The sequence below is a fragment of the Convolutriloba macropyga genome, chromosome 9 (genome assembly GCF_964194025.1).
Source record: "Convolutriloba macropyga chromosome 9, txConMacr16.3, whole genome shotgun sequence".
NCBI classification, from domain to species: domain Eukaryota; kingdom Metazoa; phylum Xenacoelomorpha; order Acoela; family Convolutidae; genus Convolutriloba; species Convolutriloba macropyga.
In genome coordinates, this window is record NC_134476.1 from 24960396 (window position 1) to 24982674 (window position 22279).

Below are 22279 nucleotides of genomic sequence, written 5' to 3' on the forward strand. Positions count from 1 at the left end.
ATAATTGCAACCAAGAATCTTAGGTTTCACTTAAAGACACCGTTCAACTTATTTCACAACTTTTAGTCAAAACAGTTGGACTAAAACTACCTTGTACCCGATTGAACTTTTCAAAGTAGCAAAAAGTTTAATTTCAAGCAACATTTGTAACAGTTTGTTCGATACTAAGATAAAAATCGAATATCTAGTAATTAACAGACAGAAGCCACTCCCAAAACTGCTGCTCAATAAAATAGACAGAAGTTTATGACTACGTGCAAAAATGTTGCCTACATTTTTTCTAAGCCTGTTGATAATCTGCTCGTTCATTTTTTTGCAAATTGATTAATAGTACCTCGAAGACTGCCCAGCACTTTAGTGAACTTTGTATTCAACCGCAATAATTAGTTTAAACTTTACTCAACTTTTTTTTACTACAAAGAGGCGCTCGTCTGTCTTGATTATGTACGATGAAAGCTATCAAATAATGGTATAAATCAAAAACGACCGTCTAATTGGAGGGGACGAGGGGAGTGAGTACTTATGCATTTGGTTCAGACAATAACAACAGTTAAAAATGAGTTTTATTGATGAAACGTTATTCTTTGTCAAAAACAGTGCTGATATCAGTTGCTTTCAAATATCCGAAAGAAAGCACTCTTTTAGAGATAATCGCATAAAATGATTCCAGTTACGATCTTCGTTTTTACCTGTTTCGCTTTTGCTCACGTGAGCGTTCAAGAAACAATTGTCATCGATAGTGGATCAAGATATGTGAAATCTGGTTTGGCAGGTAAACTTTTTGAATTATTGTTTCAACTCCCAACGAAATGGAGATAGGAACTCTATGCCAGCCTCACCTTTTGTATTACGTCAATTTTGGCTGAATTATATCTTTCGCGGAAAAGAGATAGTTGAGATGCTCTAGCAAAACTGAATCGATTGCTGAAGATATTTCTTCAATTTACCGTTTCTCGAAAAAAAAATGAGGCTTAGAAGTTTCTCAAATTACAAACCTTTTCACACTTCGCATGTACATTTTATGAACATTTTAAATACACTTCAATCACATACAACAAACAAATTGATCAAATAGGTTCTTCCACAGAAAATATATCTTTCATTTCAAGCGTTTACGGTTGTTAAAACGAGGAGAGGTTCAAAATTCATGAAATAGCTTTCGTGTCATTTTCAACTAATAACAATTTAATGCGCCACAAGCTAGATTAATTTTAGCTGTTTCTACTATAAAACTTCATTTAAATTTAACGAAAACAGCTACCGGAGAGTACTGTCTAAGATTACAACATAAATCGAGGAAGTAATCGATAAACAATTACTTCAACTTTTTGGTAACACTGAGACTACAATTATTTTCACAACATTTTGATTCCTTGTTTTTTTTCTATGCGTCTTTACTTATTTATTATGTTCATTTTTAATTAATTTATTGCGATTACTAGGTTTGATAGATTTAGCTGTTATCGACCTTCTCTTGGTTTTTACAACTCAAAGAAGGTCATATCTCGATGCCTTCACATTTCTCCCTGACTTAGTTCCAAAGCTGTTCCTAGAGTTCCTCGGAATTCCTTGGTGGTGCAAACTTAAAAATGATAGTGAATTTTGCTATGTATTTTCAAATTATTTTTTGAAAATTTTTGTTATTTCGGGGGTCAATTATATTTCATTAAAAAATGGGTTAACGATTCCGTTTGTACCCCCCCCCCCCCCAGTAAGTTATGCGCCCCCCATTTACCGAGAACGTGCCATTGCATAGTAAATCATCATGTACAAATATGGCACGAGGGTCTGGGGGGTGCAAATAACATGCGCCCACTAAGCTGGATGGAGGGGGGGGGGGGGCACAAAAGGAAAAGACTCAAATTTTTTAATTATTTTTGCAGCAAAAACAACTCCTTTTTTCAAATTTGTTAACATTTTCTATCGTTATTGCCTCTAATTGTCTCCATATCTCCGACCAACTTTTGACTAGCCTCTAACTTAGTTGTTCTGTAAACTTTGGCGAGAAATCATCGGTTTTGAAGACTTCAGTGTCAGATAGATCAGACAAATTAACAACGTTTGCAATTTTTTGGCAGCATTTTGAAAAGTTCTTTTTGACAATTTCGATTAGTTTTGTCTTCCTCTCAATTCATGTGGTAAATTACACCTTTCTAAGCTCGGAATTGGGCTCTTGCGTAGATAAAAGTCTTTCAATGCTAGTGTATCCTACCTCCGTTTATCTCTTATATGTCCAGTCAGATTTTTTCAGATGCTAACTTAAAAGTTCTACGTTTTGCGCGACTTAGACCTCTAAAAATTTAGGTAGACAACACCCTAATATGCTCTTCGGCCTTAGTTAAGCATACAAAAACAAGTTTTCAACAATATTTGTAATTTTGAGAGTCGCACTAATGGTAGCAAATAAAGCTCTATATATACATTACAATTCGCACCATGGGCACACAAGTTATGGTCAAAAACGGGAAATCCCTTACCATAAATAATATTGAATTGAAAGTCAACAACTTTTGACTTCTTCAATAAAATCAACAAAAATAAAGCGCATCAAGGAAAATAGGTTGAGGGAATGGAAATCAGGAAATGAAAGGGTTTGGGAGGACGGAAATGTATTTGGGGGGAAGAAAATGTTTGCAAAGCTATTTAATGTTCAATTGAACAGCTCGAAGAGTCTTTAGTATTCATTATTCATTCAGTTCTTTGGTTTGTATTTCAGGACTCTAATGATGTTTTTATATTTCATCGTCAATCATTTTGTTCTGACATCTCGTTTCGAATCAGCTTTTCTGCATTCATTCCTGCTATTAACTGAATAAATTGTGGGTCTGCCGCCTTATTTATACTTATTGTTTATTCATTCGCGTGAATATAGCTTATTGATGGCACACGACTTAGCTCACTCTCAAAATAATATGTCATTTCTCCAAAAATGAGTTTGCTAGTTGAACTTAATAGACAGTTAGGTTAGTTGAGGATAATATCTTAACCTAATTGAAGCCTAATTGAGGGTAAAATTAGAGCAGATGATTGTGACAGATTTTAGACATGGTCGAAATTCTAACAAATCTTCACTTCCAATTTTTAGGTCTTTCTTTTGAGACTACAGCCTTGAAGGCCAAAGCAGCAATATTATCAATCTGTCAGCTCTGTTCTTTTATTCGTTCATCTTCATTTTAATTAGTTTCCATTTAGTGAAGAGAGTTTTTCTGGTATAATTGGTAACAAAGAACAATTCGAGATAGAATACCAACAAATTGAAAGCTGCTGTCTATTTTTTAAAAAAAATATAACAACCAAAATCATTAGGTAGACCGTCAAACTATTATAGAACAACTCGCCCAAATCCCAGCGCCAGCCCCACTTTTTCTTATAAACAAAAAGTGTTCAAATTTCGTAGCTTCAAAAAAGGAAAACTCAGCCTCTAAATAGGACAATAAGCTGAAAATCAATAACAGTTAGCAGTGTACTCTCGGGATCTCTGATAATATACCGCACTAAGACAAGTCTCCACAGACATATGTCTAAGCCCGGCTTCCTTGTTTTGACATTGCTTATTGACAATTACCGCAATTGAAACATTGAGTAAGGTAACTCAATAACTAATTGACCCTAAGTGTATCCTACCTCCGTTTATCTCTTATATGTCCAGTCAGATTTTTTCAGATGCTTACTTAAAAGTTCTACGTTTTGCGCGACTTAGACCTCTAAAAATTTAGGTAGACAACACCCTAATATTTATGCTCTTCGGCCTTAGTTAAGCATACAAAAACAAGTTTTCAACAATATTTGTATTTTTGAGAGTCGCACTAATGGTAGCAAATAAAGCTCTATATATACATTACAATTCGCACCATGGGCACACAAGTTATGGTTAAAAACGGGAAATCCCTTACCATAAATAATATTGAATTGAAAGTCAACAACTTTTGACTTCTTCAATAAAATCAACAAAAATAAAGCGCATCAAGGAAAATAGGTTGAGGGAATGGAAATCAGGAAATGAAAGGGTTTGGGAGGACGGAAATGTATTTGGGGGGAAGAAAATGTTTGCAAAGCTATTTAATGTTCAATTGAACAGCTCGAAGAGTCTTTAGTATTCATTATTCATTCAGTTCTTTGGTTTGTATTTCAGGACTCTAATGATGTTTTTATATTTCATCGTCAATCATTTTGTTCTGACATCTCGTTTCGAATCAGCTTTTCTGCATTCATTCCTGCTATTAACTGAATAAATTGTGGGTCTGCCGCCTTATTTATACTTATTGTTTATTCATTCGCGTGAATATAGCTTATTGATGGCACACGACTTAGCTCACTCTCAAAATGATATGTCATTTCTCCAAAAATGAGTTTGCTAGTTGAACTTAATTGACAGTTAGGTTAGTTGAGGATAATATCTTAACCTAATTGAGGGTAAAATTAGAGCAGATGAGTGTGGCAGATTTTAGACATGGTCAAAATTCTAACAAATCTTCTTTTCCAATTTTTAGGTCTTTCTTTTGAGACTACAGCCTTGAAGGCCAAAGCAGCAATTTTATCAATCTGTCAGCTCTGTTCTTTTATTCGTTCATCTTGATTTTATTTAGTTTCCATTTAGTGAAGAGAGTTTTTGTGGTATAATTGGTAACAAAGAACAATTCGAGATAGAATACCAACAAATTGAAAGCTCCTGTCTATTTTTTAAAAAAATATAACAACCAAAATCATTAGGTAGACCGTCAAACTATTAGAGAACAACTCGCCCAAATCCCAGCGCCAGCCCCACTTTTTCTTATAAACAAAAAGTGTTCACAATTCGTAGCTTAAAAAAGGAAAACTTAGCCTCTAAATAGGACAATAAGCTGAAAACCAATAACAGTTAGCAGTGTACTCTCGGGATCTCTGATAATATACCGCACTAAGACAAGTCTCCACAGACATTATGTCTAAGCCCGGCTTCATTGTTTTGACATCGCTTTTTGACAATTACCGCAATTGAAACATTGAGTAAGGTAACTCAATAATTAATTGATCCTAAGTGTATCCTACCTCCGTTTATCTCTTATAAGTCCAGTCAAGATTTTTTCAGATGCTTACTTAAAAGTTCTACGTTTTGCGCGACTTAGACCTCTAAAAATTTAGGTAGACAACACCCTAATATTTATGCTCTTCGGCCTTAGTTAAGCATACAAAAACAAGTTTTCAACAATATTTGTATTTTTGAGAGTCGCACTAATGGTAGCAAATAAAGCTCTATATATACATTACAATTCGCACCATGGGCACACAAGTTATGGTCAAAAACGGGAAATCCCTTACCATAAATAATACTGAATTGAAAGTCAACAACTTTTGACTTCTTCAATAAAATCAACAAAAATAAAGCGCATCAAGGAAAATAGGTTGAGGGAATGGAAATCAGGAAATGAAAGGGTTTGGGAGGACGGAAATGTATTTGGGGGGAAGAAAATGTTTGCAAAGCTATTTAATGTTCAATTGAACAGCTCGAAGAGTCTTTAGTATTCATTATTCATTCAGTTCTTTGGTTTGTATTTCAGGACTCTTATGATGTTTTTATATTTCATCGTCAATCATTTTGTTCTGACATCTCGTTTCGAATCAGCTTTTCCGCATTCATTCCCGCTATTAACTGAATAAATTGTGGTTCTGCCGCCTTATTTATACTTATTGTTTATTCATTCGCGTGAATATAGCTTATTGATGGCACACGACTTAGGTCACTCTCAAAATATTATGTCATTTCTCCAAAAATGAGTTTGCTAGTTGAACTTAATTGACAGTTAGGTTAGTTAAGGATAATATCTTAACCTAATTGAAGCCTAATTGAGGGTAAAATTAGAGCAGATGAGTGTGACAGATTTTAGACATGGTCGAAATTCTATCAAATCTTCACTTCCAATTTTTAGGTCTTTCTTTTGAGACTACAGCCTTGAAGGCCAAAGCAGCAATTTTATCAATCTGTCAGCTCTGTTCTTACATTCGTTCATCTTCATTTTATTTAGTTTCCATTTAGTGAAGAGAGTTTTTATGGTATAATTGGTAACAAAGAACAATTCGAGATAGAATACCAACAAATTGAAAGCTGCTGTCTATTTTTTTAAAAAAATATATCAACCAAAATCATTAGGTAGACCGTCAAACTATTATAGAACAACTCGCCCAAATCCCAGCGCCAGCCCCACTTTTTCTTATAAACAAAAGTGTTCAAATTTCGTAGCTTCAAAAAAAGGAAAACTCAGCCTCTAAATAGGACAATCAGCTGAAAGCCAAAAACAGTTAGCAGTGTACTCTCGGGATCTCTGATAATATACCGCACTAAGACAAGTCTCCACAGACATTATGTCTAAGCCCGGCTTCATTGTTTTGACATCGCTTTTTGACAATTACCGCAATTGAAACATTGAGTAAGGTAACTCAATAATTAAAGGTGAAAATCGTGATCTAAGTAAAAAAAACTGATCGAAAACTAAAAAGAAAAAAGCATGCCATAAAGTATTGTATTGATACAATCCGAACAGTTGAATGAAAAAACGAAAATATTGTGCCCAAGTAGCAGACTAAATGACAATCACAGCAGCCAAACAGACAAACGTAGCTTCACAGAATCAGAAAAAATAGCATTCCAAGTGTAAATACTTTTATGATCAGTGTGTTAAAACATAAAATTCCCTTGAGTATCTGGGTCCAAAATTTAGAGACAATACTGATTTAAAAAATTATTGTATGGACAGCACCATGCCAAAAAAGTTACCTAATTCTTCAGCTCCAAAAACATGGAAGTATGAAAATATTCCAAAAACTTCAAACAAGAAAATCACAGCGAATTTGTTTTCCTCTTCATACTTATGAATGCCAAACCAAGTTTTCATACTCAATTTCATATAATAAGTAACCTGCATGCTAGCAGAAAACTTGCTGCACATACAGGGGCAAACAGAAAAGAGAAATAAAAATTGGAAATAGCCAAGAGTACAAGAAATTTGCATATGTTCGCTATGTCCGCAAAATCAAAAATTCAGCCACTAAAACATACATTGAAAAGTTTCATTGCACCCAACAAAAAAAAAACAAATTTCATAAAACTATGAAAAGGTTTTGATCATAATTTTATGAAAATCTGATAAGTCATATTTCTCTGACACCAGACACTATCCAGTAACCAATCTTCCAGCTCTAAGTTCCAAATTGCCACAGTTAATAAGAAACCGTTCAAAAATTAATTCACCGGCTCGAGATACAACCCAGTAACACGCCCACAAGTCCCAAAAAGTTATTGCCTCCTAAGGATCAAAAATCTAAATTAAAAAAGAGCAAAGTATGCAAAAGACCTCAAAATTGGCAAAAATCACTATCATTTTAGGTGTTTAAGTTTGCATTAAGTTTGTGATTAAGTTTATTCATTTTGACTTTGTGTTTAAGTCTAAACAATTTAAGTCTTTAAGTTTGTATTAAAACAACATAAAGCACGAAAAAGGGACATAAAAACAGATTATAGATTCCAAAAGACCTTAATAAACATCGAAAAGCGTTAAATTAATATCCAACTAATCAAATTCCAGAAAATGTCAAAGACGATGAAAAATTGAACTTTTTGGGCTCAGAACCATGTGACCTTTTCATCTTGAAATCAGCCTACCCAGCAGTTTAAGCACTCTAGGCACTTGAATTAAACTACTAAAGCCAGCTCAAGTTTTCCAGCGAAACAATGCTCAATGGGCGTTACCTGTTATTCCGTTTTGAGAGCTCTTAAGTCAAGAACTTTTGAAAACAGAAAACAAAAGAAACCCGTAATTTTTGTTCCTTTGATTATAGCCTGATCAGAATCAACATTTTAACCTGCCTTCTCCTTGATATCAAATTTTGACATCTCGCTTCAAATCAGCTGCTCTGCGTTCATAGTTTAATTGATTGGTTAAATTCCGGGTCTGACGCCGTTTTTACACTTATTAGAGCGAGTTGTTTATTCATTCGCGTGAACTCACCAAAAAAAAGTCATTTCTCTAAAACTGACTTGCCAGTTGAACTAAATTGTCGGTAGGGTCAGTTCAGGATAAAATCTTATCCTAAATGAAGCCAAATTGAGGCTCAATTTAGAGCACATGTGTGACAAATTATAGACATAGCCAGAATTCTATCAAATCTTCCGTTCCCGTTTTTTTAGGTCTTTATTTCGAGCCAGAAGTCTATCAAATTTTCCGTTCCCGCTTTTTAGGTCTTCCTTTTGAGACTAAAGCCTCGGAAGCTAAAGCAGCAATTTTCAATCTGCCAGCTATTTTCATTTACTTGTTTATCTTCATTTTATCTATTTTCCATTCAGTGAAAAAAAATGTTAAGAACAGTTCGAGATAAAATACTAACAATTTGAAAATTTCTGTCGATTTCAAAAAAAAACAATCACGACCAAAATAATTAGGTCGACCGTCCAATTTTCATAGAGCAATTCGTTAAAAATCACAACGGCAGCGAAAATTTCTCGAAGTGAAAAAAAATTTCTAATTTTGTAGCATCAAAAAATGGCAAACTCAGCCTCTAAATAGAAGAATAAGCTGAAAACTAATAACAGTTAGCAGTGTACTCTCAGGAGTTCTGATAATTTACCGCACTAAGACAAGTGTTCACAAACAATATCTCTTAGATCCCGAGCTTCATTGTTTTCACATCGCTTTTTGACAATTAGCGCATTTTCGCAAATCTGTTGAACACATTGAGTAAAGTAACTCAATATAATCAACGGTGAAAATCGCGATCTAAGTAAAAAAAAACTGATCGAAAACTAAAAAGAAAAAAGCATACCATAAAGTATTGTATTGATACAATCCGAACAGTTGAATGAAAAACTGAAAACATTGTGCCCAAGCAGCAGACCAAATGACAATCACAGCAGCCAAACAGACAATCATAGCTTCACAGAATCAGAAAAAAAAGCATTATCAAATAAGCACTTCAAATAAGAATATCATTGCCAAATTGTTTTCTTCAAATTTATGAATGCCAAACCCAGTTTTTCTTACTCAATTTTATATAACTACTAACTTGCATGCTAGCAGAAAACTTGAGTCACATACAGAGTCAAACAGAAAAGAAATAAAAAGTTGGAAATAACCAAGAGTATAAGAAATTTGCATATGTTCGCTATGTCCGTGAAACCAGGAGTTCAACCACTAAAACGCGTATTGATAAATACAATTGCCCCCGACAAAGTGAAAAAACCAATTCCATAAAAATATGAAAAGGTATGAAAAATTCTGATAAGATCGTATTTCTCTGAAGCTAAAAAATATCCAGTAACCAATCTTCCAGCTCTAAAGTTCCCAACTGCCACAGTTCATAATAGGAAACAGTTCCAAATTAATTCATCGGCTCTCGATACAACCCAGTAACACACCCACAAGTCCAAAAAAGTTTAGTGCCTCCTAATAATTGAAAAATCTAAATTAAAAAAAAAGTGAAAGTATGCAAAAGACCTCAAAATTGGCAAAAATCACTATCATTTTAGAGGTGTTTAAGTTTGCATTAAGTTTGTGATTAAGTTTATTCATTTTGACTGTGTTTAAGTCTAAACAATTTAAGTGTTTAAGTTTGTATTAAAACAACATAAAGCACGAAAAAAGGACATAAAAAAATTATAGCTTCCAAAAGACCTTAAAAAAATTTGAAAAGCGTTAAATTAATATCCAACTAACCAAATTCCAGAAATTGTCAAGGATCATGAGAAATTGAACCTTTCGTGCTCAAGGTAACCTTTTCATCTTGAAATAAGCCTACCCAGCAGCTTCAGCACTCTAGGCACTTGAAATAAACTACTAAAGCCAGCTCAGGGCTTCCAGCGAAACTCAAAGCCCACTGGGCGTTACCTTTTCATTACGTTTTGAGAGCTCTAAGTCATAAAACTTTTGAAAACAAAAAACAAGAGAAACCCATAGTTTTCGTTCCTTTCATTATAGCCTGATCATTTTCATTATAGCCTGATCAGAGTCAACATTCTAATCTGCCTTCTCGCTGATATCAAACTTTTCCATCTCGCTTCAAATCAGCTTTTCTGCGTTCATTGTGTAATTCATTGGTTAAATTGCGGGTCTGACGCCATTTTTACACTTATTAGAGCGAGTTGTTTATTCATTTGCGTAAACTCACAGAAAAAATTCATTTCTTTAAAACAAAATTTTGCCAGTTGAACTAAATTGTCGGTTAGGTCAGTTCAGGATCAAATCTTAACTTAATTGAAGCCAAATAGGGGGCAAAATTTAGAGCACATGTGTAATAGATTATAGACAAAGCCAGAAATCTATCATATTTTCCGTTCCCATTTTTTGGTCTTCGTTTCGAGACTACAGCCTCGGAAGCTAAAGCAGCAATTTTCTCTCAATCTGCCAGCTATTTTCATTTAACTCGTTAACTTTCATTTTCTGTTTTCTATTCAGTGAACAATGTTTTTGTGGTATAATTGGCAACAAAGAACAATTCGAGATATAATACCAACTATTTGAAAACTTATGTCTAATTTGAAAAAACATTAGCGACCAAAATCATTAGTTTGACCGTTATAGAGCAGTTCTGAAAACTCAAAACGACAGCCAAAATTTTATAGAGCAGTTCTGAAAACTCAAAACGACAGCCAAAATTTTTCTAAGTGACAAAAAAGTTCTAATTTCGTAGCTTCAAAAAATGGCAAATTCAGCCTCTAAATAGAAGAATAAGCTGAAAACCAATAACAGTTAGCAGTGTATTCTCAGGAGTTCTGATAATTTACCGCACTAAGACAAGTGTTCACAAACATTATCTCATAGATCCCGAGCTTCATTGTTTTCACATCGCTTTTTGAGAATTACCGCATTTTCGCAAATCTGTTGAATCAATGATAGCTTCTGGTCAGTTGAAACATTGAGTGAGGTAACTCAAAAATCAAAGGTGAGAATCTTGATCTGAACAAATAAACTAATCGAAAAATAAACAGAAAAAAGCATACCATAAAGTATTGTATTGAGATACAATCCGAAGTTGAAAGAAAAATCGAAAATATTGTGCCCAAGCAAAAGACCAAATGACAATCACAGCAGCCAAACAGACAATCATAGCTTCACAGAATCAGAAAAAAGCATTATCAAATAAGCACTTCAAATAAGAATATCATTGCGAAATTGTTTTCTTCAAATTTATGAATGCCAAACCCAGTTTCTCTTACTCAATTTTATATAACTACTAACTTGCATGCTAGCAGAAAACTTGAGTCACATACAGAGTCAAACAGAAAAGAAATAAAAAGTTGGAAATAACCAAGAGTATAAGAAATTTGCATATGTTCGCTATGTCCGTGAAACCAGGAATTCAACCACTAAAACGCGTATTGATAAATACAATTGCCCCCGACAAAGTGAAAAAACCAATTCCATAAAAATATGAAAAGGTTTGAAAAATTCTGATAAGATCGTATTTCTCTGAAGCTAAACAATATCCAGTAACCAATCTTCCAGCTCTAAAGTTCCCAATTGCCACAGTTCATAATAGGAAACAGTTCCAAATTAATTCATCGGTTCTCGATACAACGCAGTAACACACCCACAAGTCCAAAAAAGTTTACTGCCTCCTAAGAATCGAAAAATCTAAATTAAAAAAAAGAGAAAGTATGCAAAAGACCTCAAAATTGGCAAAAATCACTATCATTTTAGGTGTTTAAGTTTGCATTAAGTTTGTGATTAAGTTTATTCATTTTGACTTTGTATTTAAGTCTAAACAATTTAAGTGTTTAAGTTTGTATTAAAACAACATAAAGCACGAAAAAGGGACATAAAGAAATTATAGCTTCCAAAAGACCTTAAAAAAATTTGAAAAGCGTTAAATTAATATCCAACTAACCAAATTCCAAAAATTGTCAAGGAACATGAGAATTTGAACCTTTCGTGCTCAAGGTAACCTTTTCATCTTGAAATCAACTTGAAAAAAACTACTAAAGCCAGCTCAGGGCTTCCAGCGAAACTCAAAGCCCACTGGGCGTTACCTTTTCATTACGTTTTGAGAGCTCTAAGTCATAAAACTTTTGAAAACAAAAAACAAGAGAAACCCATAGTTTTCGTTCCTTTCATTATAGCCTGATCAGAGTCAACATTCTAATCTGCCTTCTCGCTGATATCAAACTTTGCCATCTCGCTTCAAATCAGCTTTTCTGCGTTCATTGTGTAATTCATTGGTTAAATTGCGGGTCTGACGCCATTTTTACACTTATTAGAGCGAGTTGTTTATTCATTTGCGTAAACTCACAGAAAAAATTCATTTCTTTAAAACAAAATTTTGCCAGTTGAACTAAATTGTCGGTTAGGTCAGTTCAGGATCAAATCTTAACCTAATTGAAGCCAAATAGGGGGCAAAATTTAGAGCACATGTGTAATAGATTATAGACAAAGCCAGAAATCTATCATATTTTCCGTTCCCATTTTTCGGTCTTCGTTTCGAGACTACAGCCTCGGAAGCTAAAGCAGCAATTTTCTCTCAATCTGCCAGCTATTTTCATTTAACTCGTTATTATTCATTTTCTCTGTTTTCTATTCAGTGAAGAATGTTTTTGTGTTATAATTGGCAACAAAGAACAATTCTAGATATAATACCAACTATTTGAAAATTATGTCTAATTTGAAAAAACATTAGCGACCAAAATCATTAGTTTGACCGTCAAAATTTTATAGAGCAGTTCTGAAAACTCAAAACGACAGCCAAAATTTTTCTCTAAGTGACAAAAAAGTTCTAATTTCGTAGCTTCAAAAAATGGCAAACTCAGCCTCTAAATAGAAGAATAAGCTGAAAACCAATAACAGTTAGCAGTGTATTCTCAGGAGTTCTGATAATTTACCGCACTAAGACAAGTGTTCACAAACATTATCTCATAGATCCCGAGCTTCATTGTTTTCACATCGCTTTTTGAGAATTACCGCATTTTCGCAAATCTGTTGAATCAATGATAGCTTCTGGTCAGTTGAAACATTGAGTGAGGTAACTCAAAAATCAAAGGTGAGAATCTTGATCTGAACAAATAAACTAATCGAAAAATAAACAGAAAAAAGCATACCATAAAGTATTGTGTTGAGATACAATCCGAAGTTGAAAGAAAAATCGAAAATATTGTGCCCAAGCAACAGACCAAATGACAATCACAGCAGCCAAACAGACAACCATATCTTCACAGGATCAGAAAAAAAAGCATTCGAAGTTTAAAAACTTTATGATCAGTGTGTTAAAAATCAAGATCCCCTTGAGTATCTGGGTCCAAAATTTTAGGACAAAACTGATGTCAAAATTAATGTATGGACAGCACCAAGCTGAAAAAAGTTAAGTAATTCTTCAGCTCCACAAATACGGAAGAAAGAAAACATTCCAAAACTTCAACCAAAAAAATTTGCGAATTTGTTTTCCTCTTCATACTTATGAAAGCCAAACCAAGTTATCTTACACAATTTTATAAAAACAACTATCTTGCATGCTAGCAGAAAACTTGCCGCACATACAGAGGCAAACAGAAGAGAAATAAAAAATTGGAAATAACCAAGAGTACAAGAAAAATGAAAATGTTCGCTATGCCCTCGAAACCAAAAACTCAGCCACTAAAACACATTGAAAAGCTTCATTGCACCCAAAAAGTGAAAAAACGAATTTCATAAAATTATGAAAAGGTTTTGATCATAATTTTATGAAAATCTAATAAGATCATATTTCTCTGACACTAGACACTATCCATTAACCAATCGTCCAGCTGTAAAAATTCCAAATTGCCACAGTTAAAAGAAACCGTTCAAAATTAATGCATCGGCTTTAGATACAACCCAGTTACACATCCACAAGTCCCAAAAGGTTATTGACTCCTAAGGATCGAAAAATTAAATTAAAAAGAACAAAAGTATGCTAAAGAATCAAAATTGTCAGAAATCACTATCATTTTAGATGTTCAAGTTTGCATTAAGTTTGTGTTTAAGTTTAATCATTTTGACTTTGTTTAAGTTTAAACAATTTAGGTGTTTAAGTTTGTATTAAAACAGCATTAAGCACGAAAAACGGACATAAAAACAAATTATAGCTACCGAAAGACATTAACAAACTTCGAAAAGCGTTAAACTAACATCCAACTAACCAAATTCCAGAAAATGTCAAAGACCATGAAAAATCGAACCTTTTAGGCTCGGAATTATGTGACCTTTTCATCTTGAAATCAGCCTACCCACCAGTTTCAGCACTCTAGGCACATGAAATAAACTACTAAAGCCAGCTCCGGTTTTCCAGTGAAACTTACTGACCACTGGGCGTTACCTGTTCATTACGTTTTGAGAGCTCTTAAGTCATGAAAGAACTTTTGAAAACAAAAAACGAGAAACCCATAATTTTCCTTCCTTTCATTATAGCCTGATCAGAATCAACATTCTAATCGGCCTTCTCATTGATATCAAATTTTTACATCTCGCTTCAAATCAGCTTGTCTGCGTTCATTATTTATTTGATTGGTTAAATTCCGGGTCCGACGCCATTTTTGCACTTATTAGAGCGAGTTGTTTTCATTCGCGCGACCTCACCCAAAAAAAATTCATTTCTAAAATTGACTTTTGCCAGTTGAACTAATTTGTCGGTTAGGTCAGTTCAGGATGAAATCTGAAGCCAAATTGGGGGCAAATTTAGAGCACATGTCTGACAGATTATAGACATAGCCAGAACTCCATCAAATTTTCCGTTCACGTTTTTAGGGGTCTTCTCAAGACTACAGCCGCGGAAGCTGAAGCAGCCACTTTCTCTCAATCTGCCAGCTATTTTCATTTAACTCGTTTATTTTCATTTTCTCTTTTGCATTCAGAGAAGAATTTTTTCGTGGTATAATTGGCAACAAAGAACAATTCGAGATACAAAACCAACTATTTGAAAATTTCTGTCTATTTTCAAAAAACAACAACGACCAATATCATCAGTTTGACCGTCAAAATTTTATAGAGCAATTCGTAAAAAATCACAACGACAGCCAAAACTTTTCTAGGTAGCTCCGAAAAATGGCAAACTCAGCCTCCAAAAAGGAGGATAAACTGCAAATCAATAACAGTAAGAGAGGTACTCTCACAACTTATCGCACTAAGTCAAGTCTTCACAAAACATTAAGTCTTAGTGCCCAGACTTCATTGTTTCCATTTCCTTGGACATATGCAAAAATCTGCTGACCAATGAAAAATCCCGCTCAGTTGGAACAATGAGTGAGATATCTCAAAAAGCAAACGTGAAAGTCGTGACCTAATTAAAACAAAATGATCAAAAAATAAAACCAAATGAAAAAGCATACTACGGCGTCCTGAAATACAATCGGAAGAGTTGAATGAAAAATTGATAACTGCTGTGCCGAAGAAGCAGACCAATTGACAATCACAGCAGCCAAACAGGCAATCAAAGCTCCACAAAATCAGAAAAATAGCATTCGTAGTTTATATACTTTCATGATCAGTGTGTGTCAAATACCGAGATTCGCTGGAGTTTCTGGTTTCGAAATTTTAAGACGAAATTGTGATGTAAAAATTTTTGTATAGACAGCACAAGCTCAAGCTGAAAAAAGTTATTCAATTCTTCAGCTCTACAAACACGAAAGTATGAGAACATGAAAACATTCCAAAAACTTCAAAGAAGATCATTGCAATTTTGTCTTAATCTTCATACTTATGAACACAAACCCAAATTTTTTTTTAACTCAAATCTATATAACAACTTATGAGCAGGCTAGAAGAAAACTTGATGCACATACAGAGGCAACCAAAAAAAAAGAAAACAGAATATGGAAATAACCAAAAAAAAAACAAGCATGTCGCTAATGTTCTTGACGCTATGACCGCAAAACCAAAAATTCAGCTATTAAATCACACACTAAAAAATTCATTGCCCCGGCATTGAAAAAAATTTCACAAAATTATGAATAATTACAACAATTTCTGATAACACGATCATTTCTTTGTCTCTAGAAACTATCCAGTAACCAATCTTCCATCACCAAAAAATATCATTGTCCCCTACAGATAAAAAACAACAAGTCAAAGTTGCCGCAGTTCATGATCGGAACACGTTTAAACATGTTCTCTTGGCTATAGATACTATCCAGTAACAAATCAACAGGGCCCAAAAAAGGTATTAACTCCTAAGGATCTAAAAGTTTAAAATCAAAGTAACAAACATTCAAATGACCTCAAAAAAGGGCAAATATCACTATCATTTCAGGTGTTTAAGTTTGCATTAGAACAACATAGAGCACGAAAAACGGACACAAAAAGAAGGAATTATAGCTTGCAAAAGACCTTAATGAGCCTTGAAAAGCGTTAATTTATTATCCAACTAACTGAGTTCCAGAAGATGACAAAACCGTGGAAAAATTGAACTTTTCAGGTTCACAAACAACAAGTGACGTTTTCATCTTTAATTAAGCCTACCCAGCAGGTTCAACCCCAGTCGATTTCGAATGGTTATCTTGCAAGATTCTGGCAGATTCTGCCAGAATCTTGCAAGATAACCATTTTTCTGCCAGAATCTTGCAAGATAACCATTTTTCTGCCAGAATCTTGCAAGATAGGCAGTTTTTGCAAGATTCTGGCAGAATCTTGCAAGATAACCATCTGGTCTCGACTGGGGAACACTCTAAGCACTTGGAATAAACTACTAAAGCCAGCTCAGGGCTTCGAATGAAACTTAATGCGCAGTGGACGTTAACTGCTTATCACGCTTTGAAAGCTCTAAGTCATGGAAGAATTTCTGAAAACAGAAAACAAGAGAATCCAATAGTTTTCGCTCCTTTTACTCTAGCGTGATTAAAATCACCATTCTAATTTTACTTCTCATTGATATCGAAATTTCAAGATCTCAAAAAAGACAGCCCCCTCTCCCTAATACAAAACAAGCCCTCTGATTCAAAGTCCCTTAGACAAATTGCACATTAAAAAAAATCAACATATCCCCAAAGATGTTTCAGTTTTTACAGATTTTTTCAATTCTAGTTAGCAATTGCATTAACTAGATTTTCTTGTATCATCAAAAATTTCACACTCCAAGATCGAGTTTCCCCTTCACCGGTAGAGCGAGCTCATCTCTAATTGATAATCTTCTTCCTTTCTAATGGCATTTATAAACTGAAATGTAGCCTCGCACCTTTTATTAGTATGTTTTAAAACTAGTGTCCGCGCAAAAAATTGTCCGTTTTGTTTGCTTACACAGTTTACCTAATACAAAAATTTTATTCGCTGGGGAAAAAGAAGGAGTTCTGAACAGTCAATGATGAGTTGCAATGTTTAGAAGACGAGAGACCACGATCTATAATGTCAAATGTGATCGGAGAGTCAAAAACGAATGATTGGGGCTTTTACAATCAGCAGATCTATGTTGGAAATGAGGCAGAGAGCCATAGGAGTATACTTAACCTCAAGTACCCAATGTCAGATGGATACATTAAATATCCGGACAAAATGAAAGTACTGTAAAAAGTCCATAATTCAATTTTGTTTGTAAACTCAATGCAGTGCTGATTCACCCGCCATTAACATGATATCTTTGAACTCTTTGTTAGAAATGAAAAGGTTGCAGTCAAGTGTGACAATAAATAGCTCGAGCAGATAGCATCCTAGGCAACTTTATTGGTTATTTCAGCGGTAATGTTGTTTAGAAGCATATGAAGAAGCGTATTTCAGTCGTGTTAGAGATCGATCTACGTGTCCTGGTTTTTCTTTTTATAAATAATTACAAATGTTTAGATTGTTTGGGAACACATTTTCGAAGAGGAGCTGCGCATCAGCCCTTCACAAGGACCTGTTACCCTCACTTACGCTCCTTTGGGTAAGTATGCATCAATTCATGTCATATTCAACAATCTTACCATAGTCACACCGTTTGCCATACTGTGCTATACGCCAGCAACCACCCTCGTGTTTTATCTCGAATCAGACTTTATCTAGACTCAAGGACAAAATCAAATTTCAAGTTCTGGACTACATTTGGAAATACACCCAGCAGTCTGGACACAGATATCCAGCAACAGACAAGTAATCTACTCAATTGTTAATTGATTTAAACTGACTCTGTTCTGATTCAACTCACCAAATAATGCCAAAATGAGCTTTTTAAATATTTAATTGTCAAAGGCTCAAAAATGAAAATTCTTTTTTATATTGACCAAATTTTTTCTGGATTGAACAGCCAAACCAACTGTAGTTGCAGTCCTTACAAGTCGAATAGGTCGAATTTCTAAAGCGATGCGGGGTTTAATTTAATCGTTTAATTGTGACCAAAAATTGCTCAACGCAATTGAGATTAGAACTAATTTCTAAAAAGTTGAACAATTGGAGCTATGTGCCACAGAAAACAAGCAGAAATTTTAAACAGAAAGTTAACAACTTTTTGCGCTTTTATCCGTGAAAAAAGACACCACTCCTATGTGATTTGACATTAAACAAGGTGACTCGGTAATGTGCGATCTCACATAAGGTTCCGACCCCGCTCATCCACAAATTTGGCTTGATTGTCTACCAAATGAGGAACATAGAAAAACCAAAAAATTCAAGTTTTTTAAAAAAAAATTGGCCTATGAACGAAAAGAAAGTCTCCAAAGCAAATAACTGTGGTGGAGTAAAAATGGCGCATTACATTGATGAGATGTGCAAATATTAAGAAAGCGAGTCAAGACGAACAGCAAAATCAAACAACAGCAACAACAAAAATTAATTACATCAAAAACTTCATGTCCGTTTTAAAAAATAAAACTTAATAACTAAGTCAAAATACAGTCAGATAAAACTCATATTAAACAATATAACTTTTAATTCACCAGAAAAGATAAGGGAGTAGTCAATAAAAAGGCTTGGTAACAATTAGACAATAAAGAACAAAAACAGTAAAATTTAAAAATTCGCTTATTCTTTTTAAAAAAATTAATTTCGAATAATGAAAACCATTAGAAATCAAATAAAATATCCCATAGGTGTACGATTACCAATGCTTCCATAGAAGAAATTAAGAGCTGCCGGTATTCAATTTTTTACGCGGTTACAAAAAGAACATATAGACAACAAACAAAAAATCAAATAAAACGTGGCAGAATACGCTTTCGAAACCGTAAAGCCATACTATGGCCATCAAAATGTGTTCAATCGCACTTTATGCAACCACCGATAATGTATTATGTGACCTCTCATTAATGAAGCTAGGTAACAAGTAGACAAAAAAGGAAAACCAAATGCAAAAATAAGTAACACTTAAATTTTTTTCGAAAAAAAATATTTCCAAAGACATGAACGCCATTAATTACAGAATAAAAAATTAATTAGGTTTGTATATTCTTCCAAAAGAAGCCCATAAGAATTTAAATTATACAGAATATGTCTTATGTCTACAAAACGAACGTGACAAACATGACAAAAATCAAAAATTAATTTACTTTTTTTTCGTGTCGAAGCCTGTAAAGTCAACGAATTCTTTAAAAACATTAATTGCGTGACACTAATCCCCTTTTGAAACCTTCTTTTGACAACAATAAAGTCATAATTGGCCTGTAATTAACGAGACTAGATAACAACCAGACAATAAAAGGAACAAAATTGCGAAGTTAAAAGTGTTCTTTTTAAATTTGGACAATTTGTTTTCAGAGTGATGAAAGCTATCATCTATCTACTAAAATCAGAAGATCGTCTCATCTATTCCTCCACAAAAAGGCAATGAAACGGGGTCATTGTACAGTAAAACTTCATACGACTAAAAAGACAAAGTAAAAACGGCAGTAAAAGAGAATTTAAAATCAATCAAATTTTTCGAGAAAGTAGTGTCGACGCCATTAAAATCATAATCTATATCCTCAAGCATTTTAATACTATCAATTGTGCCTTATTTTGAAAGCCAATATTGTGATATATAAACTGCCAATAACGTGATAATGTGACAAAACTAGAAAACGTGAAAAATGGGCAAATAACTAAAAGTTAAGAAAATTTGAAATCTAGTTGTATCAAAGCCAATAGCTATAACTTAAGCGGTAAAACCTCAATAAGGATTAAATTTTATTTTAATAGAAAGAAGAAGCATTCTTTCATTGCGGATAATAAGCTACAAGTTGACCAAAGAAAGAGAAAAATAGAGGCAAAAGTTCAATAAGTCATTAATTATTTGAAAATCAAATACTTTTAAAAGTCAAAACGACCATAAGCTTCCAAGTAATCAACTAGATAAAATAATGTGGAGCTAATTAGGATCCCAATTGGAACTATCATTAGTGAGCTTTTTTGAAATGTTCCGTTATTTAATTATTGTAGAAGAGATCGTGTTTTTTTTATAAAAAAAAGACCGACTGTTTACAATCCGAATTATTTTTGTATTATACCAGTCCATGATTGGTCCAAATTAAGCCCTGCTAATGCTGTTTGTTCTTTAAGAACACTTAATTATTCGAATGTTATATATATTGACTTTTTGTCAATTAAAAAAAAATCAAAAATAGATGCTGCGTGTTTGATAATCAACGAATAAATTTAGCAAAAAACGGCGAAGTTTTAATTACAGAGCACTCTCAACGGAGTTTGAAGTAAAAAAGCCCCCTTTTGAGTCTACAAAAATTGCGTTAGTGGTGTTTGGGTCTGTACTTCCTGTAAATTTAATCAAAATGGACTAAATAAACTTATTTCGTGCTGTGGAAAAACTAACTCGAGGTAGAAAGCTGATAACTCTATTTAACGTCAATAGATTGAAAATTATCAAATCAATGTTAACCATAAAAATTGAACTCTCATGTATTTGGAACTAAATTTAAAAAACGCGTATTTCCGGGGAAGAAAAAAAAATAAATTCAATCAGAACAATTTGTAAATTATAACGAACTAGCACGAGGTTAATTTCAATTTCAGCCGCAAGTGCAATGACGGACCGCATGCGTTCCATCATGCTGAACATGGGCGCACCTTCGGTAACTCTGGTAAACACGGCTCTCATGACACTCCGATTCTCTGGAAGAGAGACTGGCCTAGTAATTGAGACAGGTAGCCAAGGCACATTTGTGGTCCCGGTCTATCAAGGCTCCCCGATTGACTCTGCCACTGTTAAAGTTGACGTCGCCGGACAAGATATCTCAAGTTAGTTCCGGATTTGTCCAAAATCTCAAGAATCTCATTTTTTGCAGATTTTAGTTCCAGTACCTTGAGCAATTATTGGAACACTTGCGCATAACGTGAAGAGAGGATATAGTCTACTATGTACCCAATCAGGTGAGGAGTGGAAAGATCCGATGTTTGCAATCAACGCGTGAATGAGACAACTCATACCAACATGATTTCTTTCCTAACATCCTTTTGAGCAAGGCCAAACTTAATTGCTAAATGAGTTTTGTCTCATAAAATTCCTTAATGTGTATCTGTTATTCAGGCCCCTTTTAAACATTTCAGTCATTCTGTGACTCAATAGCATAGACCCATCAAATTAAGAACCCAATTTATCCACCTTCATAGCGTTATAGGCACTCATGAAAACAGCAACTTGTCTTAAGCAGCAACCTCAAAAAAGAACGATTGTGGTAACTTTTGCGGTAGTAAAAGTAACTTTTGGGATACTAGCAAATAACTTTTGGGCAAGTATTAATAACTTTTGCAGAAGAAATAACTCGCTCTTTTTTTGTTTGCTTCCAGTATACTTGACAAAACTTCTACAAGAAGAGGGCACCAGTCTGATGTCAATGGGTGCCGATTCAGCCATCATCGATGACATCAAAGCCAAAGTGTGCTACGTTGCCCAAAACTACGAAACCGAATCGGCGTCCATAGTCCTATACGAGATGCGTTGGGGTGACATAGTCCCAATTGGCGACGCCCAGTTCAAAGCACCAGAGCTTCTGTTCCAGCCTTATCTGAATGGAATAGAAAGCGTCGGTTTGATCGAAGCTGTATCCTACGCAATCAACTATTGCGACTCTTCAATCCAAGGCCAACTTTGGGCTAACATTGTCCTAGGAGGCGGGAACTCCATGCTTAATGGACTAGCGGAGCGTCTTGATTCCGATCTCTCAGCACTGACTAGATATGCAGTCAATATTTATGCTTTGGATGGCAGAGATGTATCCGCTTGGAAAGGTGCTGCAGATTTCAGTTATTGAATCTCTCAGCTTAAACTATATCAAAGCTTTTACTGACCAAGATAGAAATGCTAACTTCGCAAAATTTTCTACGCGTGCTAATAAATTTATGTAAAATATTGAAATTCAAACTAAACGATTAGAGAATACCAATATTACGTTCATTAGAGAGATAAAAAAAACAGTTCT

General features: G+C 34.3%; 2 protein-coding genes across 2 annotated transcripts in view; one reads left to right on the forward strand and one right to left on the reverse strand.

Annotated features, from left to right (window-relative positions):
- Nucleotides 1-22279, reverse strand: part of LOC142345679 (vacuolar protein sorting-associated protein 41 homolog) — a 54055-nt gene that overhangs the window by 21211 nt on the left and 10565 nt on the right. The window lies entirely within an intron of this gene.
- Nucleotides 43-22160, forward strand: LOC142345281 (actin-6-like). The gene is made up of 5 exons (XM_075397263.1): nucleotides 43-772; nucleotides 17284-17459; nucleotides 17739-17820; nucleotides 20874-21098; nucleotides 21648-22160. Exons 1-5 carry the CDS (start codon nucleotides 661-663, stop codon nucleotides 22109-22111), a joined length of 1059 nt encoding a protein of 352 aa, XP_075253378.1. The 5' UTR covers nucleotides 43-660; the 3' UTR covers nucleotides 22112-22160.